Source organism: Heterodontus francisci, chromosome 4 (assembly GCF_036365525.1).
Source record: "Heterodontus francisci isolate sHetFra1 chromosome 4, sHetFra1.hap1, whole genome shotgun sequence".
Classification (NCBI taxonomy): domain Eukaryota; kingdom Metazoa; phylum Chordata; class Chondrichthyes; order Heterodontiformes; family Heterodontidae; genus Heterodontus; species Heterodontus francisci.
The window spans coordinates 13107989-13135155 of NC_090374.1; the positions used below are offsets into that span (position 1 = coordinate 13107989).

Below are 27167 nucleotides of genomic sequence, written 5' to 3' on the forward strand. Positions count from 1 at the left end.
TCCTCATCTTTGTCCTAAAAGGGTGACTCTTAATTTTAAAACCGTGCCCCAAGTTCTGGACTCACCCACAAGAGGAAACATCCTTTCCACATCCACCTTGTCAAGACCGTTCACGATCTTATAAACTTTAATCAACTCTCACCTCACTCTTCTAATCTCCAGTGAAAACCAGCCCTGTCTGTGCAACCTTTCCTCATAAGATAACCCGCTCATTCCAGGTATCAATCTAGTAAACCTCCTCTGAACTGCCTCCAATGCATTCACATCCTTCCTTAAATAAGGAGACCAAAACTGTACACAGTATTTGAGATGTGGTCTCACCAACGCCCTGTATAAATGAAGCACAACATCCTTACTTTTATTTTCAATTCATCTCGTAACAAATGAAGGAGGAGTTTAGGGAGTTAGGTAGAAAGTTAAAAGACAGGACCTCTAGGGTTGTAATCTTGGGATTACTCCCTGTGCCACGTGCCAGTGAGGCTAGAAACAGGAGGACAGTGCAGCTAAACACGTGGCTGAACAGCTGGTGTAGAAGGGAGGGTTTCAGATATCTGGACCATTGGGATCTCTTCAGGGACAGCTAGGAACTGTACAAGAAGGACGGGTTGCATCTAAACTGGAGGGGCACAAATATCCTGGCTACGAGGTTTGCTAGCATCACTCGGGAGGGTTTAAACTAGTGTGGCAGGGGGGTGGGAACCAGAGCAGTAAGACAGCAAGTGAAATAAATGATGGGGAACTAGTAAATAAGGCCAGTAAGACTGAGAGGAAGAGCAGGCAGGGAGATGTTGCGGAGCACAGTGGGACTGGTGGTCTGAAGTGCATTTGTTTCAATGCGAGAAGTATAACAGGTAAGGCAGATGAACTTAGAGCTTGGATTAGTACTTGGAACTATGATGTTGTTGCTATTATAGAGACTTGGTTGAGGGAAGGACAGGATTGGCAGCTAAATGTTTCAGGATTTAGAAGCTTCAGGTGGGATAGAGGGGGATGTAAAAGGGGTGGGGGAGTTGCATTACTGGTTAAGGAGAATATCACAGCTGTACTGCGGGAAGACACCTCGGAGGAGTCGTGCAGCGAGGCAATATGGGTGGAGCTCAGGAATAGGAAGGGTGTAGTCACGATGTTGGGGGTTTTCTACAGGCCTCCCAACTGCCAGCGGGAGGTAGAGGAGCAGATATGTAGACAGATTTTGGAAAGATGTAAAGGTAACAGGGTTGTAGTGGTGGGTGATTTTAACTTCCCCTATATTGACTGTGACTCACTTAGTGCTAGGGGCTTAGATGGGGCAGAACTTGTAAGGAGCATCCAGGAGGGCTTCTTGAAACAATATGTAGATAGTCCAACTAGGGATGGGGCCGTATTGGACCTGGTATTGGGGAATGAGCCCGGCCAGGTGGTCGAAGTTTCAGTAGGGGAGCATTTCGGGAACGGTGACCATAATTCCCTAAGTTTTAAGGTACTTGTGGATAAGGATAAGAGTAGTCCTCGGGAGAAGGTGCTAAATTGGGGGAAGGCTAATTATAACACTATGAGGCAGGAACTGAAGAATTTAGATTGGGGGCGGCTGTTTGAGGGAAAATCAGCATCTGACATGTGGGAGTCTTTCAAACGTCAGCTGATTAGATTCCAGGACCAGCATGTTCCTGTGAGGAAGAAGGATAAGTTTGGCAAGTTTCGGGAACCTTGGATAACGCGGGATATTGTGAGCCTCGTCAAAAAGAAAAAGGAAGCATTCGTAAGGGCTGGAAGGCTAGAAACAGACGAATCCCTTGAGGAATATAAAGACAGTGGGAAGGAACCTAAGCAAGGAGTCAGGAGGGTTAAAAGTGGTCATGAAAAGTCATTGGCAAACAGGATTAAGGAAAATCCCAAGGCTTTTTATACGTATATAAAGAGCAAGAGGGTAACTAGGGAAAGGGTTGGCCCACTTAAGGAGAGAAGGGAATCTATGTGTGGAGCCAGAGGAAATGGGTGAGGTACTAAATGAGTACTTTGCATCAGTATTCACCAAAGAGGACTTGGTGGATGATGAGCCTAGGGAAGGGAGTGTAGATAGTCTCAGTCATCTCATTATCAAAAAGGAGGTGGTGTTGGGTGTCTTGCAAAGCATTAAGGTAGATAAGTCCCCAGGGCCTGATGGGATCTATCCCAGAATACTGAGGGAGGCAAGGGAAGAAATTGCTGGGGCCTTGACAGAAATCTTTGCATCCTCATTGGCTACAGGTGAGGTCCCAGAGGACTGGAGAATAGCCAATGTTGTTCCTTTGTTTAAGAAGGGTAGCAAGGATAATCCAGGAAATTATAGGCCGGTGAGCCTTACGTCAGTGGTAGGGAAATTATTAGAGAGGATTCTTCGGGACAGGATTTACTCCCATTTGGAAACAAATGGACTTATTAGCGAGAGGCAGCATGGTTTTTTGAAGGGGAGGTCCTGTCTCACTAATTTGATTGAGTTTTTTGAGGAAGTGACAAAGATAATTGATGAAGGGAGGGCAGTAGAGGACTTCAGTAAAGCCTTTGACAAGGTCCCTCATGGAAGACTGGTACAAAAGGTGAAGTCACACGGGATCAGAGGTGAGCTGGCAAGACGGATACAGAACTGGTTCAGCCATAGAAGACAGAGGGTAGCAGTAGAAGGGTGCTTTTCTGAATGGAGGGATGTGACTAGTGCTGTTCCGCAGGGATCAGTGCTGGGACCTTTGCTGTTTGTAGTATATAAATGATTTGGAGGAAAATGTAGCTGGTCTGATTAGTAAGTTTGCGGACGACACAAAGTTTGGTGGAGTTGCGGATAGTGTTGGGGATTGTCAGAGGATACAGCAGGATATAGATCGGTTGGAGCCTTGGGCGGAAAAATGGCAGATGGAGTTTAATCCGGACAAATGTGAGGTAATGCATTTTGGAAGGTCTAATGCAGGTGGGAAGTATACAGTAAATGCAGAACCCTTAGGAGTATTGACAGGCAGAGAGATCTGGGCGTACAGGTCCACAGGTCACTGAAAGTGGCAACGCAGGTGGATAAGGTAGTCAAGAAGGCATACGGCATGCTTGCCTTCATCGGTCGGGGTATAGAGTATAAAAATTGGCAAGTCATACTGCAGCTGTACAGAACCTTAGTTAGGCCACACTTAGAATATTGCGTGCAATTCTGGTTGCCACACTACCAGAAGGACGTGGAGGCTTTGGAGAGGGTACAGAAGAGGTTTACCAGGATGTTGCCTGGTCTGGAGGGCATTAGCTATGAGGAGAGGTTGGATAAACTCGGATGTTTTCACTGGAACGACGGAGGTGGAGAGGCGACATGATGGAGGTTTACAAAGTTATAAGCAGCATGGACAGAGTGGATAGTCAGAAGCTTGTTTCCAGGGTGGAAGAGTCAGTTACTAGGGGACATAGATTTAAGGTGAGAGGGGCAAAGTTTAGAGGGGATGGATGTGCGAGGCAAGTTCTTTACACAGAGGGTGGTGAGTGCCTGGAACTTGCTGCTGGGGGAGGTGGTGGAAGCAGGTACGATAGCGACATTTAAGAGACATCTTGACAAATACATGAATCGGATGGGAATAGAGGGATATGGACCCCGGAAGTGCAGAAGGTTTTAGTTTAGGCAGGCATCAAGATTGGCGCAGGCTTGGAGGGCCGAATGGCCTGTTCCTGTGCTGTATTGTTCTTTGTTCTTTGTTCTAAAGGATAGCATTCCATTAGCCTTCTTTATTACCTGCTGTACCTGCAAACTAACTTTTTGAGACTCATGCACTGGAACACCTAGATCCCTCTGCCCCTCAGAATACTGCAGTCATTCTCCATTTAAGTAATACTCTGCTTTTTTATTCTTCCTGCTAAAGTGAACAACTTCACATTTTCCCACATTATACTCCATCTGCCAGATTTTTGACCACTTGCTCAACCGATCTATATCAGTCTGTAACATCCTTATGTCCTCTTCACAACATACTTTCCTACCTATCTTTGTGTTATCTGCGAATTTAGCTGCCATACCATTGCTTCCCTCATCTAAATCATTGATATAAATTGTAAAACGTTGAGGCCCTAGCACAGACCCCTGCGGGACTCCACTCGTCACATCCTGCCAATCAGAAAAGGACCATTTATGCAAATTCTCTGATTTCTGCCAGTCAGCCAAACTTCTGTCCATGCTAATATATTACCACCTACACCATGGCTCCTACCTTGCACACTAACCTTTTATGTGGCACCTTGTCAGATGCCTTCTGGAAATTAAAGTGCAATTCGTCAACGGGCACCCCTTTATCCACAGCACATGTCACTTCTTCAAAGAACTCCAATAAATTGGTTAAACATGATTTCCCTTTCACATAACCATGCTGACTATTCTCGATTACCTTGAGTTTTTCTAAGTGCCCAGCTATAACCTCCTTAATGATCGATTCCAACACCTTCCCCACGACAGACGTCAAGCTAACTGGCCTATAGTTACCTGTTTTCTGCCTGTCCCCGTTCTTGAATAGACGGGTTATATTTAACATCAAGTCTTGACTGTTGATGTGTTATTAGTTTTTTTCTCTCTATCCCTTCCTGCCATTCTCTGACCTTCAGTTCCCATATTAATATTCTGGGTTTTTTTATGTTTGTACTTGCTGCTGTTCAATCTTCAGTCCATTCACACCCTATCTGTACTGATGCTTTGTCTTTCAACACACCAATAACATACTGTTTGCCTTTGCTCCATGACCTTCTGGTCGGTTATTCTCTGTGACCTTGTCCTATCTACACCTTCTTTGTTATCTCTTGCCCCACCCCCGCTCCACTTGCCTATAACCTTTGACATTTCTAATATTTGCCCATTCCGAGGAAGGGTCACTGACCTGAAATGTTAACTCTGCTTCTCTCTCCACAGATGCTGCCAGACCTGCTGAGTATTTCCAGCATTTCTTGTTTTTATTTCAGATTTCCAGCATCCGCAGTATTTTGCTTTTATTATTATTAATATTCTGCTCTCCTGTCTTGACCCTACCTCTTGGTTTGCTGTCTACCAATTTTATTCCTGTCCCCCAGAGGTGCTGAGCACCACTGTAGCACCTTCCAACAACAACAACTTAGATTTACATAATGCCTTTTATTACATTCTCAATAGTCAAGGGGTGAAGGATAGAACTATAGCCTAGTCTTTACACAATTATATACTTTTATTCACATTTCAAACATGCATCCTAAAACCCCAAACAATAGAGTTTCAGTCTGCTCCTATTCACAGGAACACTAGTGAATCCCAGTTAATGCTCATCACCTGAATACAATTATCCATCCAATTAATGTACAATTAACACTTCTAACGTAGTAAAACATCCCAAGGCAATCACAATAGTGTAATCGCACAAGCGTTTGACATTGAGTCACAATAGGAGATATTAGGACAGGTGACCAAAAGCTTGGTCAAAAAAGCAAGCTTTAAGCAACCTTGAAGGAGGAGAGAGAGGCAGAGAGGTTCAGAGAGGGAATTCTAGAGCTTCGGGCCCAGGCAGCTGAAGGCACGGTCGCCAATGGTGGAGCAAAGGAAATTGGGAATACGCAGGAGGCCCGAATCCAAGGAGCGCAGAAATCTCAGCATTAGATAACTCAATTGAGACTGGAGATGGAAACTGGGAGGATCGTGGTCTGTGTGACCGAGTAGCACAGGGCATTTACCAACTGTGATATTGGGGCATTGAGTAATCAGCCAAGGATCATTCAATTGGAGTTGAAGAATTTCCTACAAGCAATTCCTCCCTGCCCTCTATTACTCAATCCCTGAATTTCCCAGGTCTTTGTGCAGTGAGTGTGGATTCACTGTGAGGGAATTAGGATCCAGAAGTTTCCATCGCTGAGATTGCTACGTAGAGGAGGTAGGTGGAATTATCGCAGACTCTATCATCTGCTGGAACTCAAAGATCTGGGAGGAATTTGTCAGGTGGTTTCCCCTTGGCCTAGGGATTTTTTAAATTTATTTGTGCGTTTGCCCCTTTCAAGAGATTTGGTGCAGGTGGGAGAGAAAACTGGGAATAGTGACCCTTATTTGCAGCCTAACTGTTTGGGACAAGCTCGATAGACCAGCTCTCTTCCTGTCTGTTTGCTCAGGTGTTCATCAAACCAGTAAACACTTCCTCACCTACTGCTGCATTGAGAAACAACACGTACTCCCAAGCCACTTGTAAACCATTCTCGACATTATTCAGCCAAGGCTCAGTGGAGCAGTGCTCGTGCTGTTAAATCAGAAGTTCATGGTTTTGATTCCCACTTGAGCATCATATCTAGGCTGACACCCCAATACAGTACTGAGGGAGTTGAGATGATAAACCCCCATCTGCCCTCTCACATCGATGTGAAAGATCCCATGGCCACAATTTCAAAGTAGATCAGGGAAGTTCTCTCTGGCCAATATTTACCTCTCACCCAATACCTAACGCAGATTAGCTGGTCATTATATCATTGCTGTTTGTGGGAGCTTGCTGTGCGCAAACAGTGACTGCACTTCAAAAGTATATTGTTGGCTGTAAAGCACTTATGGATGAACTGAGGTTGTGGAAGGCACTATATAAATGTAAGCTCTTTCTTTTTCAAGCGCTTGACATACAGGAGTCAGAATCTTGCTGAGTCATATCCCTGACAAGGCGCAAAGGGCCAGGCACCAACTACACAAGGCCCAGGCATCAACCACACAAGGCCCAGGCACCAACGACTGGGCGGCACAGTGGTGCAGTGGTTAGCACCACAGCCTCACAGCTCCAGCGACCTGGGTTCAATTCTGGGTACTGCCTGTGTGGAGTTTTCAAGTTCTCCCTGCCTGCGTGGGTTTTCTCCGGGTGCTCCGGTTTCCTCCCACAGCCAAAAGACTTGCAGGTTGGTAGGTAGATTGGCCATTATAAATTGCCCCTAGTATAGGTAGCTGGTAGGGAAATATAGGGACAGGTGGGGATGTGGTAGGAATATGGGATTAGCGTAGGATTAGTATAAATGGGTGGTTGATGTTCGGCACAGACTCGGTGGGCCGAAGGGCCTGTTTCAGTGCTGTATCTCTAAACTAAACTAAACCACACAAGGCCCAGGCATCAACCACACAAGGCCCAGGCACCAACCACACAAGGCCCAGGCATCAACCACACAAGGCCCAGGCACCAACTACACACAAAGGCCCAAGTATCAACCACGCACCAAGTCCCAGGCACCAACCTGAACACCAAGGCCCCATCCTGGAGACCGAGTGAGATGAAGTCACTGTTGAGCCTCATGGTACTGTCTCCTCTCCATAGCAACAAGCCATCATCAGCTGTTGTCTTGAACCTCATGAAGATGTTGGATCTTGTTCCGGAGACTCTGGTGAGCAGATCAAAAAATAAGACCTCAGCTCAAAAATGACCTAGAGCCACTCACTCAAACCCTGCTGTCACCATCAACTAAAACAAATGGAAATAAGATTCAAAACAAGTTGGAGAGAACAATGGGAAAAGTTCAAAGACTTTAATGAGCTCCTGGAACAATTCTCTACGCTGCTTTAAGCCTTTGGATAAGTCGTCATCAGTCAATCAGAATAAAGGCATTTACCAACAATCAGTTGAGTGAGGTGGGAATATAAAGTGAAATATCTGATCCCATGGGAGTAGAGGGGCACTGAGTGTGTGGATCTGAAGGGACAGAAAGCGGAGAGTACTGAATGGGTGTTTTTCAGACTAGAGGGAAGTATACAGTGGTGTTCCCCAGGTATTAAGACCACTGCTCTTTCTGATCTATATTAATGACCTAGAATTAACAGGGCATAATTTCAAAGTTTGCAGATGACACAAAACTGGGAAATGTCATAAACAATGAGGAGGATAGTAACAAACTTCAGGAGAATATGGCAGGTGAAATTTAATGTGGAGAATTGTGAAGTGGCAGGAAGAATGAGGAGAGATAATATAAACTAAATGGTACAATTTTGACGGGGGTGCAGAACCGAGGGGCTGTACGGACACAAATATTTGAAGGTGGCAGGACATGTTGAGAAAGCTGTTAAACAAAGCATACAGGAACACTGGCTTTGTTAATAGAGGCACGTGGCTGAAATTTAATACCCCCCCCCCCTCCACCCTGGAATGGACTAGGAGGTGGGGAGTGTGGGGTAGGGAGGGTGCTGTAAAATCATATGGGAGGCAGGGGATGCTGTTCCATCACCTACTTGCCCCACTGTTATTTTAGCAGTGGGATCGGTGGCAAACAGTCCACCTGCCCCAGGCCAATTGAATCCTTAAGTTGCAAATTAATGGCCACATAAGGGCCTCTTTCCGCCACTGCTAGTATTTTACCATCTGCACCCCATGGAGGGTCTCCCCTCCCCCAGCAGCATGAGACCCTCTCTTCCCAAAACAACCTCCCTGCCCTAGACTCCAACCTCCCCCTACCTCACCGGGAGCCCAGCCAATTGCCCCCAGTGAGGCTGACCCCCACTGATCTGTTCCAAGGCTGACGTCCATTGTCTTCCTCCTGCTGGTGCAGTCCCAGCAGTGGCGACCGGTCCCAGTGGCATGCTGGGACTGAAGAGCTACCAGCCCTCTGATTGGCCGGCAACTCTTGGAGGTGGGACTTCCTGCTGCAGAGAGGCGGGAGCCCCAACTGCAGCCAATTATGGCCTGGGCCACGCGAAATAGCGGCCTGGTGTCCAGACCCAGCTGAGGCGAGCTCACCTCTGACTTTTTAACCAGTGGGCGGGGCCACTGCCTCACCGTTAAATTCCGGCCATAACGTACAAACGCAAGAAAGTATTGCTAAACCTTTACAAATCACTAGTTAGGCCCCAGCTGGGGGATTGTGTTCAATTCTGGGCCCTGCACTTTAGGAAGGATGTCAAAGGCCTTGGAGAGGGTGCAGAGGAGATTTCCAGGGATGAGAGACTTCAGGCTGAAGCGGCTGGGATTGTTCTCCTTAGAGCAGAGAAGTTTGAGGGAGATTAAATAGAGTTGTTCAAAATTATGAGGGATTATTATAGAGTCGATAGAGTGAAACTGTTTCCACTACTAGGAGAGTCAGAACGCATTATTAGGATCTGGAATGCGCTGCCTGAAAGGGCGGTGGAAGCAGATTCAATAGTGACTTTCAAAAGGGAGTTGGATAAATACTAGAAAAGGTAAATTCTACAGGACAATTGGGAAAGAGCAGGAGAGTGGGACGAGTTAGATAACACTTTCAAAGAACTAGCACCAGCACAATGGGCTGAATTGTCTCCTTCTGTGCAGTATGGTTCTAACCTGGCAGTTAGATTCCAGCCTGTATCGCACTCCTGGGTATGTGTTATTCTTTATAGAAATCACCTTTGGTTGTCTCGAGTGAACCCATGATGTTGTGGCTCTAAGAGCAAAAATGTTACCCACTGAGCCACAGCTGACATGTAATGCGAGTGGTTACAGATGCTTTTGGTGATATGGGATGTGCGTCGCAGGTCACTTACCGCTTGAGGAAGTTTGGATGGTCGTAGGTGAGATAACTGCGGCCAATGAACTGCGGGATTTCAATGGCTTCTGTTATAGCTGAAATCACAGGAAGAAACTCAGTGATTATCTGCAATTCCCACACAGGCCCACAGAGGGCAGCCTGGGCTCATACAGGAGCCTCAACCATGAGGAATCAAACTCGACTGCTGTCTCTCCACGTCTCTGCCCTTCCTCTGCTGAACAAATCGGAATTTTGTTTCACAGGCATCAGAGACTCTCTCATGCCTCGCCCATGTGTGAGCAGAGCACTAACTCTGGCTGAAAACTGGTCAGAGTAACACTCTTCCTCTCCCCCTCTCTCCCCTTCCCCCTCTCCCCCTCTCTCCCCTTCTCCCTCTCCCGACCCCATTTCACACTTTCTCCTCTCCCTCACGCTCCACCTTCTAACCACCCTCCACCCTCTCTCATTTTTTTTTATTTGATCATGGGATGTGGGCGTCGCTGGCCAGGCCAGCATTTATTGCCCATCCCTAATTGCCCTTGAGAAGGTGGTGGTGAGCTGCCTTCTTGAACCGCTGCAGTGCATGTGGGGTAGGTACACCCACAGTGCTGTTAGGAAGGGAGTTCCAGGATTTTGACCCAGCGACAGTGAAGGAACGGCGATATAGTTCCAAGTCAGGATGGTGTGTGAATTGGAGGGGAACTTGCAGGTGGTGGTGTTCCCATACATTTGCTGCCCTTGTCCTTCTAGGTTACAGAGGTCGCGGGTTTGGAAGGTGCTGTCGAAGGAGCCTTGGTGATTTGCTGCAGTGCATCTTGTAGATGGTACACACTGCTGCCACTGTGTGTCAGTGGTGGAGGGAATGAATGTTTGTAGATGGGGTGCCAATCAAGCAGGCTGCTTTGTCCTGGATGGTGTCGAGCTTCTTGAGTGTTGTTGGAGCTGCACCCATCCAAGCAAGTGGAGAGTATTCCATCACACTCCTGACTTGTGCCTTGTAGATGGTGGACAGGCTTTGGGGAGTCAGGAGGTGAGTTACTCGCCTCAGGATTCCTAGCCTCTGACCTACTCTTGTAGCCACGGTATTTATATGGCTACTCCAGTTCAGTTTCTGGTCAATGGTAGCCCCTAGGATGTTGTTAGTGGGGGATTCAGTGATGGTAATGCCATTGAATGACAAGGAGTGATGGTTAGATTCTCTCTTGTTGGAGATGGTCATTGCCCGGCACTTGTGTGGCGTGAATGTTACTTGCCACTTATCAGCCCAAGGCAGGATATTGTCCGGGTCTTGCTGCATTTCTACACGGACTGTTTCAGTATCTGAGGAGTCGTGAATGGTGCTGAACATTGTGCAATCATCAGTGAACATCCCCACTTCTGACCTTATACGTAGGCTCAGAGGGTTAAATTGTGAGGGCAGGTTGCTTACACTTGATTTATATTCAGGTTGAGGGGTGATCTGATTGTTTAAAATGGATTTGAAAAGGTGAAACATTCCTCTGGTGGGGAACTCCCAAACTAAAATTAGAGCTAGGCTGTTCAGGGGTGATGTCAGGAAGCACTGCTTAACACAAAGGGTATTGGAAATCTGGAATTCTCTCCCCCAATAGCTGCGGATTCTGGATGGGTTAATTGGAGATTTCAAGACTGAGATCGATAGCTTTTTGTTAAGAGTATCGGGGTGGGGGTTAAATGGAGTTAAGATACAGAGTAGCCAAGGTCTGAATGAATGGCAGACAGGCTCAAGGATCTGAATGGCCTCCTGCTCAAACCAGGAAATTGGAATCATGCCACAATGGAGGCCCAGTTACCCAGGATCCTTAGCAAAGGTGAAACTGCTCTATAGTCTGTGCAGCAACTTCAATGAGCTGAGCACAGGCCTGATGCAGAGTAAATCTCCCTCTAGGTGACAATTGTGATACTTCAACTTGGTGCACTAGCCCAGTCGTAACAAAGGGCGTCGTAAGTCAAAGAAGAGGGGCACCCGAGGGTTTATAATCACAAATCTTTAAAAAGGGCAGGGCCTGCTGATAAGGTGGTTAAGAAAGCGTATGGGATACTTGACTTTATAAATAGGGGAATTAAATAGAAAAACAAAGAAGTATTGCTAATCCTTTACAAATCACTGGTTCGGCCTCAGCTGGAGTTTTGTGTCCAATTCTGGGCACCACACTTTAGGAAGGATGTCAAGGCCTGGGAGAGGATACAAAGGATATTTACCTGAGTTATACCAGGGCTGAGGGAGGTCAGTTATGTGGAGAGACTGGGGCTCTTCTCCTTAGAGCAGTGAAGGTTAAGGCGAGACCGAATAGACATATTCAAAATTATGAGGGGCTTTGATAGAGCAAGTGGGGACAAACTGTTTCCTCTGGCAAGTGGGTTGGGAAAATAACTGGCAAAAGAACTAGAGGGGAAGCTGAGAATCTTTTTCACACAGAGGAATGCACAACCTGACGAGTGGTGGAATCAGAATTGATCATTTGGAGGGATGTGGGGAGAGAGCAGGAGGGAGAAGGACTATTTGGATAGTTCTATCAAAGAGCCAGCACTGGCACGATGGGCCGAATGGCCTCCTTCTGTGCTGTATGAGTCTATCAGAGCAGTAAAAGATGACAAATCTCTGGGCAAGCTAGTTTTTAAAAATTAATTCTTGGGATATGAGCAGTGCTGGCAAGGTTGGCATATATTACTCATCCCTTTGTTACCCCATCCATCTTGAAGCAGTCCTTTAGAACTGGGTAGCTTGTTAGCCCAGTTCAGAGTCAGCCTCATAGTGAGGAGAGAGGGAGTGGGTAAAGACTGGGGAGTGCAGGAGGTGGGGTTTACATTTTAAAGACTGGTATATGACAATACAATTGATCAATGGATTGCACCAGTAGAAGCAGCAGGAGGGAGGGAAGGAGGGAGGTTGGAAGGAAGGGAGTGACGGAAGGAGGGAGGGAGGTTGGAAGGAAGGGAGGAGGGAGGGAGGGAGGGAGTGACGGAAGAAGGGAGGGAGGTTGGAAGGAAGGGAGGAGGAAGGGAGTGACGGAGGTTGGAAGGAAGGGAGGAGGAAGGGAGTGACGGAGGGAGGGAGGTTGGAAGGAAGTGACGGAGGGAGGGAGTGACGGAGGGACCGAGGGAGGGAGTGATGGAAGGAGGGAGGGAGGTTGGAAGGGAGGAGGAAGGGAGTGACGGAGGGAGGTTGGAAGGAAGGGAGGAGGAAGGGAGTGACGGAGGGAGGGAGGGTGAAAGGAAGGGGGCAACAGAGGGAGGGAGGGTGGAAGGGAGTGATGGAGGGAGGAAGGATAGAAAGAGGGAGGTTCAATGACCTGAGGACGTCTCAAACTGCTTTAGAGCCAATGAAATTCTTTCTCAGTGTCGTCATTGTCACAATCTGTACATATCTCAAATTGCCAAAAGTTCCTAGTGATCCAGTTTCGGATTTCTCCTCCAATGAGGTAGCAGCTCTCCGACCAACCCTTCCAGGAAATTCAAACAAGAAACTAAGTTCCAGGATGAAAGGCCATCGACCTGAAATGTTAACTCTGTGTCTCTCTCCACAGATGTGGCCTGGCCTGCTGAGTATTTCCAGCATCTTCTGTTTTATATGGGACATATGAACAGAACAAGGACTTGTTGTGCGAGCTGCATTGCAAACCACACATTGTGGTGCACGGGCAGCAATTTGGACAGCCCTGCTTTAAGGACCCCAGGTATGGTGCTATGACTGAGGGGTAGTTGCCCATCTGTAAACACTATGAACCTCTGAGAGGTTCCTGCTCGGACACCTGGATGGATCCTGGAGTTACTTACTGTTCAGACAGTAATTTCCACATTCTGCAGCCCGCATGATGTAAAAGAAAGAAAACAAGACAGATTATTAGCGGTTAAGGATTTACATCGGACAAGTTAAAGTTTAAGGGCATGAGCAGCGACAAGGGAGGTCAGAGGTCTATGGTCAGATAATCTCTGATGGGAATCTCTGATGGGAATCTATGATGAGAATCTATGATGGGAATTTCTGATGGGAATCCATGATGGGAATCGCTGATGGGAATCTCTGATGAGAATCTCTGATGAGAATCTATGATGGGAATCTATGATGAGAATCTCTGATGGGAATCTATGATGAGAATCTATGATGAGAATCGCTGATGGGAATCGCTGATGGGAATCTCTGATGAGAATCTCTGATGAGAATCTATGATGGGAATCTATGATGGGAATCTATGATGAGAATCTCTGATGAGAATCTATGATGGGAATCGCTGATGGGAATCTCTGATGAGAATCTCTGATGAGAATCTCTGATGAGAATCTCTGATGAGAATCTATGATGGGAATCTCTGATGAGAATCTATGATGGGAATCTATGATGAGAATCTCTGATGAGAATCTATGATGAGAATCTATGATGAGAATCTAAGATGGGAATCTCTGATGAGAATCTATGATGAGAATCTATGATGAGAATCTAAGATGGGAATCTATGATGAGAATCTATGATGAGAATCTATGATGAGAATCTATGATGAGAATCTCTGATGAGAATCTATGATGAGAATCTATGATGGGAATCTATGATGAGAATCTATGATGAGAATCTAAGATGGGAATCTCTGATGAGAATCTATGATGAGAATCTATGATGAGAATCTATGATGAGAATCTCTGATGAGAATCTATGATGAGAATCTATGATGGGAATCTATGATGAGAATCTATGATGAGAATCTAAGATGGGAATCTATGATGAGAATCTATGATGAGAATCTATGATGGGAATCTATGATGAGAATCTCTGATGAGAATCTATGATGAGAATCTAAGATGAGAATCTATGATGAGAATCTAAGATGGGAATCTATGATGAGAATCTAAGATGGGAATCTATGATGAGAATCTATGATGAGAATCTATGATGGGAATCTATGATGAGAATCTCTGATGAGAATCTATGATGAGAATCTATGATGAGAATCTCTGATGGGAATCTATGATGAGAATCTATGATGAGAATCTCTGATGGGAATCTATGATGAGAATCTATGATGAGAATCGCTGATGGGAATCGCTGATGGGAATCTCTGATGAGAATCTCTGATGAGAATCTATGATGGGAATCTATGATGGGAATCTATGATGAGAATCTCTGATGAGAATCTATGATGGGAATCGCTGATGGGAATCTCTGATGAGAATCTCTGATGAGAATCTCTGATGAGAATCTCTGATGAGAATCTATGATGGGAATCTCTGATGAGAATCTATGATGAGAATCTATGATGGAATCTCTGATGAGAATCTCTGATGGGAATCTATGATGAGAATCTATGGTGAGAATCTATGGTGAGAATCTCTGATGGGAATCTATGATGAGAATCTATGATGGGAATCTATGATGAGATTCTATGATGAGAATCTCTGATGGGAATCTATGATGAGAATCTATGATGAGAATCGCTGATGGGAATCGCTGATGGGAATCTCTGATGAGAATCTATGATGGGAATCTATGATGGGAATCTATGATGGGAATCTATGATGAGAATCTCTGATGAGAATCTATGATGGGAATCGCTGATGGGAATCTCTGATGAGAATCTCTGATGAGAATCTCTGATGAGAATCTATGATGGGAATCTATGATGGGAATCTCTGATGAGAATCTATGATGAGAATCTATGATGGAATCTCTGATGAGAATCTATGGTGAGAATCTCTGATGGGAATCTATGATGAGAATCTATGGTGAGAATCTCTGATGGGAATCTATGATGACAATCTATGATGGGAATCTATGATGAGAATCTATGATGAGAATCTATGATGAGAATCTATGATGAGAATCTATGATGGGAATCTATGATGGGAATCTATGATGGGAATCTATGATGGGAATCTCTGATGAGAATCTACGATGAGAATCTACGGTGAGAATCTACGGTGAGAATCTATGATGGGAATCTATGATGAGAATCTATGATGAGAATCTATGATGAGAATCTATGATGGGAATCTATGATGGGAATCTATGATGAGAATCTCTGATGAGAATCTCTGATGGGAATCTATGATGGGAATCTATGATGAGAATCTATGATGAGAATCTATGATGGGAATCTATGATGGGAATCTATGATGAGAATGAGAATCTATGATGAGAATCTATGATGGGAATCTCTGATGAGAATCTATGATGAGAATCTATGATGAGAATGAGAATCTATGATGAGAATCTATGATGGGAATCTCTGATGAGAATCTATGATGGGAATCTATGATGAGAATGAGAATCTATGATGAGAATCTATGATGGGAATCTCTGATGAGAATCTATGATGAGAATCTATGATGAGAATGAGAATCTATGATGAGAATCTATGATGGGAATCTCTGATGAGAATCTATGATGAGAATCTATGATGAGAATGAGAATCTATGATGAGAATCTATGATGGGAATCTCTGATGAGAATCTATGATGGGAATCTATGATGAGAATGAGAATCTATGATGAGAATCTATGATGGGAATCTCTGATGAGAATCTATGATGAGAATCTATGATGAGAATGAGAATCTATGATGAGAATCTATGATGGGAATCTCTGATGAGAATCTATGATGAGAATCTATGATGAGAATGAGAATCTATGATGAGAATCTATGATGGGAATCTATGATGAGAATCTATGATGGGAATCTCTGATGAGAATCTATGATGAGAATCTATGATGAGAATGAGAATCTATGATGAGAATCTATGATGGGAATCTCTGATGAGAATCTATGATGAGAATCTATGATGAGAATGAGAATCTATGATGAGAATCTATGATGGGAATCTATGATGGGAATCTCTGATGAGAATCTATGATGAGAATGAGAATCTATGATGAGAATCTATGATGGGAATCTATGATGGGAATCTCTGATGAGAATCTATGATGAGAATCTATGATGAGAATGAGAATCTATGATGAGAATCTATGATGAGAATCTATGATGGGAATCTCTGATGAGAATCTATGATGAGAATCTATGATGAGAATGAGAATCTATGATGAGAATCTATGATGGGAATCTCTGATGAGAATCTATGATGAGAATCTATGATGAGAATCTATGATGAGAATGAGAATCTCTGATGAGAAACTATGATGAGAATCTATGATGAGAATCTCTGATGAGAATCTATGATGAGAATCTATGATGAGAATCTATGATGAGAATCTATGATGGGAATCTATGATGGGAATCTATGATGAGAATGAGAATCTATGATGAGAATCTATGATGGGAATCTCTGATGAGAATCTATGATGAGAATCTATGATGAGAATGAGAATCTATGATGAGAATCTATGATGGGAATCTCTGATGAGAATCTATGATGAGAATCTATGATGGGAATCTATGATGGGAATCTATGATGAGAATCTATGATGAGAATCTATGATGAGAATGAGAATCTATGATGAGAATCTATGATGGGAATCTATGATGAGAATCTATGATGAGAATCTATGATGAGAATCTAAGATGAGAATGAGAATCTATGATGAGAATCTATGATGGGAATCTATGATGAGAATCTATGATGAGAATCTATGATGAGAATCTATGATGAGAATGAGAATCTATGATGAGAATCTATGATGGGAATCTCTGATGAGAATCTATGATGAGAATCTATGATGAGAATCTATGATGAGAATCTATGATGAGAATGAGAATCTATGATGAGAATCTATGATGGGAATCTCTGATGAGAATCTATGATGAGAATCTATGATGGGAATCTCTGATGAGAATCTCTGATGAGAATCTATGATGAGAATCTATGATGGGAATCTATGATGGGAATCTATGATGGGAATCTATGATGGGAATCTATGATGAGAATGAGAATCTATGATGAGAATCTATGATGGGAATCTCTGATGAGAATCTATGATGAGAATCTATGATGGGAATCTATGATGGGAATCTATGATGGGAATCTATGATGAGAATCTATGATGAGAATCTATGATGGGAATCTATGATGAGAATCTATGATGGAATCTCTGATGAGAATCTATGATGAGAATCTATGATGGGAATCTATGATGGGAATCTATGATGGGAATCTATGATGAGAATCTATGATGAGAATCTATGATGGGAATCTCTGATGAGAATCTATGATGAGAATCTCTGATGAGAATCTCTGATGAGAATCTATGATGGGAATCTCTGATGGGAATCTATGATGAGAATCTATGATGGGAATCTCTGATGAGAATCTATGATGAGAATCTATGATGGAATCTCTGATGAGAATCTATGGTGAGAATCTATGATGAGAATCTATGATGAGAATCTATGGTGAGAATCTATGGTGAGAATCTATGGTGAGAATCTCTGATGGGAATCTATGATGGGAATCTCTGATGAGAATCTCTGATGAGAATCTCTGATGAGAATCTCTGATGAGAATCTATGATGAGAATCTATGATGGGAATCTCTGATGAGAATCTATGATGAGAATCTATGATGAGAATCTATGGTGAGAATCTATGATGGGAATCTCTGATGAGAATCTCTGATGAGAATCTCTGATGAGAATCTATGATGAGAATCTATGATGAGAATCTATGATGGGAATCTCTGATGAGAATCTATGATGAGAATCTATGATGGGAATCTCTGATGAGAATCTCTGATGAGAATCTCTGATGAGAATCTATGATGAGAATCTATGATGAGAATCTATGATGGGAATCTATGATGGGAATCTCTGATGAGAATCTATGATGAGAATCTATGATGGGAATCTATGATGAGAATCTCTGATGAGAATCTCTGATGAGAATCTCTGATGAGAATCTCTGATGAGAATCTATGATGAGAATCTATGATGAGAATCTATGATGAGAATCTATGATGGGAATCTATGATGGGAATCTCTGATGAGAATCTATGATGAGAATCTATGATGGGAATCTCTGATGAGAATCTCTGATGAGAATCTATGATGAGAATCTATGATGACAATCTATGATGGGAATCTATGATGGGAATCTCTGATGAGAATCTCTGATGAGAATCTCTGATGAGAATCTATGATGAGAATCTATGATGGGAATCTATGATGGGAATCTCTGATGAGAATCTATGATGAGAATCTATGATGAGAATCTATGGTGAGAATCTATGGTGAGAATCCATGATGAGAATCTATGGTGAGAATCTATGGTGAGAATCTCTGATGGGAATCTATGATGAGAATCTCTGATGAGAATCTCTGATGGGAATCTATGATGGGAATCTATGATGGGAATCTATGATGAGAATCTATGATGAGAATCTATGATGAGAATGAGAATCTATGATGGGAATCTATGATGAGAATCTCTGATGGGAATCTCTGATGAGAATCTCTGATGAGAATCTCTGATGAGAATGAGAATCTCTGATGAGAATCTCTGATGAGAATCTCTGATGAGAATCTATGATGAGAATGAGAATCTCTGATGAGAATCTCTGATGAGAATCTATGATGGGAATCTCTGATAAGAATCTCTGATGAGAATGAGAATCTCTGATGAGAATCTCTGATGAGAATCTCTGATGAGAATCTATGATGGGAATCTATGATGGGAATCTCTGATGGGAATCTCTGATGGGAATCTCTGATGGGAATCTCTGATGGGAATCTCTGATGGGAATCTATGATGGGAATCTATGATGAGAATCTATGATGAGAATGAGAATCTATGATGGGAATCTATGATGAGAATCTCTGATGGGAATCTCTGATGAGAATCTCTGATGAGAATGAGAATCTCTGATGAGAATCTCTGATGAGAATCTCTGATGAGAATCTATGATGAGAATGAGAATCTCTGATGAGAATCTCTGATGAGAATCTATGATGGGAATCTATGATGGGAATCTATGGTGAGAATCTATGATGGGAATCTATGATGGGAATCTATGATGGGAATCTATGATGGGAATCTATGGTGAGAATCTATGGTGAGAATCTCTGATGGGAATCTATGATGAGAATCTATGGTGAGAATCTCTGATGGGAATCTATGATGGGAATCTATGATGGGAATCTATGGTGGGAATCTATGGTGAGAATCTATGATGAGAATCTATGGTGAGAATCTATGGTGAGAATCTATGGTGAGAATCTATGGTGAGAATCTATGGTGAGAATCTATGATGAGAATCTATGGTGAGAATCTATGGTGAGAATCTATGATGGGAATCTATGATGAGAATCTATGATGAGAATCTCTGATGGGAATCTATGATGAGAATCTATGATGAGAATCTATGATGGGAATCTATGATGAGAATCTATGATGAGAATCTATGATGAGAATCTATGATGAGAATCTCTGATGGGAATCTCTGATGAGAATCTATGATGAGAATCTCTGATGGGAATCTATGATGGGAATCTATGATGAGAATCTATGATGAGAATCTCTGATGGGAATCTATGATGAGAATCTATGATGAGAATGAGAATCTATGATGGGAATCTATGATGAGAATCTCTGATGGGAATCTCTGATGAGAATCTCTGATGAGAATCTCTGATGAGAATGAGAATCTCTGATGAGAATCTATGATGGGAATCTCTGATGGGAATCTCTGATGGGAATCTCTGATGGGAATCTCTGATGGGAATCTCTGATGGGAATGAGAATCTCTGATGAGAATCTATGATGGGAATCTCTGATGAGAATCTATGATGAGAATCTATGATGAGAATCTATGATGAGAATCTCTGATGAGAATCTATGATGAGAATCTATGATGAGAATCTATGATGAGAATCTATGATGAGAATGAGAATCTATGATGAGAATCTCTGATGGGAATCTATGATGAGAATCTATGATGGTAATCTATGATGGGAATCTATGATGAGAATCTATGATGAGAATCTATGATGAGAATCTCTGATGGGAATCTATGGTGAGAATCTATGATGAGAATCTCTGATGGGAATCTATGATGAGAATCTATGATGAGAATGAGAATCTATGATGAGAATCTCTGATGGGAATCTATGATGAGAATCTATGATGAGAATCTATGATGGTAATCTATGATGGGAATCTATGATGAGAATCTATGATGAGAATCTCTGATGGGAATCTATGATGGGAATCTATGATGAGAATGAGAATCTATGATGGGAATCTATGATGAGAATCTCTGATGGGAATCTATGATGAGAATCTCTGATGGGAATCTATGATGGGAATCTATGATGGGAATCTATGATGGGAATCTATGATGAGAATCTATGATGAGAATCTATGATGGGAATCTATGATGGGAATCTATGATGGGAATCTATGATGGGAATGAGAATCTATGATGGGAATCTATGATGAGAATCTCTGATGGGAATCTCTGATGGGAATCTCTGATGGGAATCTATGATGAGAATCTCTGATGGGAATCTATGATGGGAATCTATGATGGGAATCTATGATGGGAATCTATGATGAGAATGAGAATCTATGATGGGAATCTATGATGAGAATCTATGATGAGAATCTATGATGGGAATCTATGATGGGAATCTATGATGAGAATCTATGATGAGAATCTCTGATGGGAATCTATGATGAGTGGAGGAACATTTCCCCAAAAGGGACTGGAGCAGTAGAATAAGTTACTCGGGAAAGGTATTAAAGTAATGAGCGTTAATGGTGTTAAGTGATAATTAGATGTATTTGTGGAGAGATACAGGATTGAGGGTTATGATGAGAAGGCTGTTTGGACCTTTATCTGTAAATTAACACTTCAATATCTCCTGTTTCAACACTTTAACTGAAAGTTAACACTTTAATGTCTTCTGTTTTGTCTCTTTAACTTTACTTTTATAAGCATTAGTTTATGACTTTATAAAACTCTGCTTAGGTCTCAACTAGAGTGTTGCATCCAGTTTTGGTCACCACACTTTTGGAAAGATGTGAGGGAAGTGAGGTGATTTACCAGAATGGTTCCAGGGATGGAGGATTTTAGCTACAAGGTTAGGTTGGAGAAGCTGGGGTTTTTCTCCTTGGTGTGTAGGAAATTGAGGGGAGATTTGATAGAGGTGTACAAGATTAGATAAGGTAAACAAAGAATAGTTGTTCCAAATAGCTGATGGTACAAGGACTAGGGACACGGATTTAAGTTTTTGGGATAGAGATGCCGGGGGACGTGAAGAACATTTTTTATGCAGCGAGTGGTAATGACCTGGAACTCACTGCCTACGAGGGTGGTGGAAGCAGAGACAATGATTTCAAAAGGAAATTGGATGGGTACTTGAGGGAAATAAACTTGCAGGGCTACGGAGATCGAGCAGGGGAATGGGACTGATTGGATTGCTCTACAGAGACCCAGCATGGACTCAATGGCCCGAATGGCCTCCTGTGTTGTAATGGCAATTTAATGTTTCTTTTTTGGATTGTTTTAACTATTTAACACTCCACTGTCCCCTGTTGAAACAGGTTGATGGAGTTAAGGTGCAGATCGGCGATGCACTGAGTGGTGAATCAGGCTCGAGGGGCTGAATGGCCTGGTAATATTTTCCCTGATGATTTCCTACCTTTCTGACACAACAGCCCATCAAAGCCCAGGGGACAATCGCACTCAAAGGCATTGTGATGAGGACGGCAGGTGCCTCCGTTGACACAAGGGCTGTTGACACACGGGTGAGCTGCATTCTCCAGATTCACACTCGCGCTGAAGTCCTGGTGGAGACGAATGGTCCGATCATTCAGGATTACCTGGAGAGGGACAAGGGACACAAGGTTTCAGCATGGCAAGGTTCAGAACTGGGCACTGGAAAACGGGAGACTCCATCAGGGAACCTTGGGAATGGTACCAAGACTGTGGAGATCCGCTGTGGGTTTCAGCAGTTGATTAGCTGAAGCAGGGTCAGAGCTGGACGATGTCATGGAGAAGGAAATAGGTGGTCTTAGTGATGGAGAAGATATAAGGTCAGAATGTCACTTCGGGGTCAAATACAACACCAAGGTTACAAAGAGCTGTTTGAGCCTCAGACAGTTGCCGGGGAGAGGGATAGAGTTAGTAGCTAGGCAACAGAGTTTGTAGTGAGGACTGAAGACAATGGAACTTTTCACCTCATTGATTGCCATGTCAGTACTCTGGTTAACCTAGCACTGTGTACAGGGATTGAATTGGAGCCCTGATGCTCTGTGTTTCTCAGTACCAGACTGGGCAGTGCTTCCACCCACTGAGTCAACTGCTATATTAAAAATAAAACTGTTTGTTCCCAGCCTCTTCAGGAATTGACTGTACTCATTTGGATTGTTTCTGTCTGTTATATATGTATACATTGTTATTACTATCTGTAAAGTGTTAGGAACCAATTATCTAGGAACTAGTTGATATGTGTAAGTGTTCCAGTAGAGGGCCACATTCACAGCTGCGATGGGGAGTCATGTTATATGTAACACAAGAACCAGGTTCTACAGCACAAAGGATGGTGCTGTAATAAACCAGACTGACTCCAGCCTTTTCCAAGATTAAAGTGTGATTATCTCCAACATCTGGGAACCAGAAACAACATAAAGACGAAACATGGTGGCAGAGAGTGTCTATGAGTAAACCTGCAACATTTTTTAAAGCATCAGATTGACAAAAGTGACCCAAATTAGTGCCAGAGAGAGAGAGACAGAAAAACTGAGAGACTTGTGCGAAAACTCTTAAACAAAAAAGATCGAAATGTCAGCCGGGACAGGAATGAATGCACCGCTACATCCCATCATGAATTGGGGAGCTTGTCCTGTCTGATTAGAGCTTTCAGTACTTCAGGATGGGCAGAACCCCAGGAACAGTCGGCATAGCTGATGATATCCAGATATATGGTGTAGATGAAGCCATGGAGAGAAGCAAGAAAGCTGGGATTAAATTAAACGCAGATAAATGCATTGTGAAAGTCACAGAATGCCAGTTCTTTGTAATGGCGTGCACACCTGACTGAGTTAAGCCGAGCCCTGAAAGAAACTCAGCCATCCCAGGGATGGAAGCCCCAAGGGTTAAGAGAGAATTGAGAAGTTTCCTTGGTTTGATACAATATATGAGCTCCTTCATTCCATACATGTCGGAACACACAGCGAACCTGCGGGAGCTGATGAAAGAAGATTAGAGTGCCAGTGATCAGTCACATGACAGGAGTTTCAACAAACTCAGAAAGGTAGCACGCAAGGAGACAAGTCTGTCGTACTACGACAGAAAGAAACCTGTCACTCTACAAGTAGATGCTTCCACAAAAGGACTGGGAGCAGCCCTGGTACAAGAGGGAAAGCCAATAGCATTTGCATCCAAAGCTCTGACATCAGCTGAGACAAGATATGCCAACATAGAGAGAGAGCTTTTGGCAGTCATGTATGGATGTGAGACGTTCCACACGTATCTCTATGGGAGGAAGTTCGCAGTGGAGAGTGATCATTGTCCACTGGAGCAGATCTACAAGAAAAATCTATGTAAAGCACCAGTAAGACTGCAGAGGTTACTCTTGAAGTTTCAGAGTTATGATTTCACTCTGAAATATAAGCCAGGAAGACAAATGATGCTGGCAGACACCCTATCTCGGTTGTCACCACAGGGGAAACACGAGATAGAAGATCTAGGTATAAAGATTCATCACCTAGTGAACGTAACACCACCGAAACAGAGTCAAATTAGAGATGAGACCAGCAAAGATGAGGAGTTACAGATGCTATCTCAGCAAGTGATCCAGGGATGGCCTGATAGGATACAGCAGACACAACCAGCAATACGACAGTACTGGTCTATCAGAGATGACATCTCACTAGAAGATGGTGTTCTGCTGGCCGGATCCAGAATAATCACCCAAAACAATGCAGGAAGAACTTCTCCAGAAGATACATGAAGGCCACATGGGAATGGAGAAGTGTAAGTTCAGAGCCAGATCAGCTGTGTCTTGGATAGGCATAGACAAAGATATCGAAAATATGGTGTCTACATGCAATGTATGCCAGAAGTACAGAAACACACATCAGAAAGAGATGATAGCTACTGAAGTACCACCCAGACCATGGCCATACTGTAGGAGTCGATTTATTCACACATAATCAAGAATGGTATCTCATAGTCACAGACTACTGCTCAAAATTCCCTTTTATCCAGAAAGACTTGAGAGCCACAATAATAATCTCAGCAGTACAAGTTCTGTTCACTGAGCAAGGGATTCCCGAAAGGTTAATATGTGACAATGACGCCCGATTTACATCCAGAGAATTTAAGGAATTTGCTGGCCAGTGTGGGTTCAACACCATCACCTCATCACCACACTACCCACAGGGACACGGAATTATAGAAAGACACGTCCAGACTGTCAAAAGAATACTTGTGAAATGCCAAGAGACGGAGGAAGACCCAAACCTGGCCTTATTGTCACTCCGGTCCACACCTCTCAAGGCTGACATGAAATCACTTGCAGAGCTGTTAAATGGAAGAAAATATAAGACAATTCTGCCAAGCAAAATACATCCTTCAAGTGACAAGGAGGAAGTGGGACAACTCACTGAAGCACAGGTAAGAGGAAAGAAACACTTCGACAAATATGTTAAATCGCTATCCCAGCTGTTGAAAGGACAAACTGTACACATACAGGATCCAATCATGAAAACCTGGAGCCCAGCAAAAGTTGTTGGTGAAGCTGAGACCCCAAGGTCATATATCATTGAGACCGAAACCTACAACCAAATGAGAAGGAACAGAATCCGTATTCGACCTACACCTGAGTTGGAACAACAGAAAAGACCATCAACAACACCGGAAACATCACTATCCAGTGAGACAATGTCAACAACGCCACCAGCAACTAATACAACATCGCCTGTACAGCGTGCAAACTCACCACTGACAGCAACAAATACCAAATCTACAAGATGAAGGCACAACATCTTACCACCCAAGTGATACCATGAATAATATTTTTTTTTTAAATACACGCTATAAAAGACTCTAAAAAGGGGTTCAGATTATTTCCAGAAGTCAGATGATAATTTTTAAAATTTATATTGACAGTTATATTGATATAGGGCCATTATGTTTTAAAGAAAGAGGGATGTTATATATATATATACTGTTATATGATCTGTAAAGTGTTAGGAACTAGTTAGATAGGAACTAGTTGATATGTGTAAGTGCTCCAGTGGGGGGCCACATTCACGGCAGCACTGGGGAGTCATGTTATGTGTAACACAAGAACCAGTTCAACCAGGATCTACAGTACAAAGCATGGTGATATGATAAACAAGACTGACTCCAGCCTTTTCCAAGATTAAAGCGTGATTCTTTCTAACATCTGGGAATTCAGAAACAACATAAAGATGAAACACTGTTTTCTTACATTCTGAATACTTCCTGTGAAAGGCTGCAACACCTCAGAGTTCTTCCTTATGTTGTCGTAGTCAGGGATTCCTCCGAAAAATATATCTGTGTTGCACTTAATCTGTGTGAAAGCCCCCTGTTGGTAGGAGAGAGAATGAAACAGGCATCACTATGGGCTCCCTTGGTAAGTCACACCACTCACAACCTCAGGATCCTGCATCGTGGAGTTAAAATCAAATATTAAACCCTTTTCCTTCTTCTCTCATTCTTCTTTAGTCAAATCATCATCATCCTCTTCACACCCTCAGTGCACTGACATCAAGACTCATCACACTAACTCCTGCTCCTATTCATTTTCTAATGCGATCCACAGTATCCGATCTCCTTCCCTTCCTCACACTCCAGAGACGGGTGGCTTAGTGGTATTATCACTAGTAACTCAGAGGCCCAGGCTAATGCCCTGCAGACATGGGTTCAAATCCCATCACAGCAGCTGGTGGCATTTAACTTCAATTAATTGAAAACTTGTCTCAGTAATGGTGCCATGAAACTATCATCGATTATTGTAAAAGCCCATGTGGTTCACTAATGTCCTTTAGGGAAGAAAATCTGCCATCCTTACCTGGTCTGGCCCACATGTGACTCCAGACCCACAGCAATGTGGTTGACTCTTAACTGCCCTCTGAAATGGCCTAGCAAGCCACTCAATTATCAAGGGCAATTAGAGATGGGCAACAAAGGCTGTCTTGCCAGTTTCACCCATATCCCATGAAAGAAGGGGAAAAAAAACTACTGTCACCTGAGTTACTTAGACTGGCCTTGCATTCCCTTGAGTAGAGAAGATTGATCTAATTGCATTCCCTTGAGTAGAGAAGGGTGATCTAATTGCGGTGTTTAAGATCATTAAATGAGATAATAGGGTAGATAGAGAGAAACAATTTCCTTTGGTGGGAGAGTCCGGAACAAGGGGGCAGAACTCTTGACCTCATTACAGCCTTAGTTCAAACATGGACAAAAGAGCTGAACCAAGAGGTGAGGTGCCCTTGACATCAAGACATTTGACCGAGTATGGCATCAAGGAGCCCTAGCAAAACTCGAGTCAATGGGAATCAGGGGGAAAATTCTCCACTAGTTGGAGTCGTACCTAGCACAAAGGAAGATGGTTGTGGTTATTGGAGGGCAATCATCTCAGCTCCAGGACATCACGGCAGGAGTTCCTCAGGGTAGTGTCCGAGGCCCAACCATCTTCAGCTGCTTCATCAATGACCTTCCTTCAATCATAAGGTCAGAAGTGGGCATGTTCACTAATGATTGCCCAATGTTCAGCACCATTCCTGACTCCTCAGATACTGAAGCAGTCCGTGTAGA

General features: G+C 43.2%; 1 protein-coding gene across 4 annotated transcripts in view; it reads right to left on the reverse strand.

Annotated features, from left to right (window-relative positions):
- The window catches only part of LOC137368897 (pikachurin), a 251771-nt gene that overhangs the window by 85205 nt on the left and 139399 nt on the right, over positions 1-27167 (reverse strand). For 3 of the 4 annotated variants that reach the window (XM_068029148.1, XM_068029149.1, XM_068029147.1), the window contains 4 exons: positions 25819-25935; positions 22021-22201; positions 9440-9518; positions 7189-7332 (listed from right to left, as the gene is read on the reverse strand). In XM_068029148.1, the coding sequence (XP_067885249.1) occupies positions 7189-7332; positions 9440-9518; positions 22021-22201; positions 25819-25935 (521 nt within the window). Of the gene's footprint in view, positions 1-7188; positions 7333-9439; positions 9519-13218; positions 13239-22020; positions 22202-25818; positions 25936-27167 lie in introns of those variants that run through there. The other variant, XM_068029150.1, reaches the window with a different exon arrangement.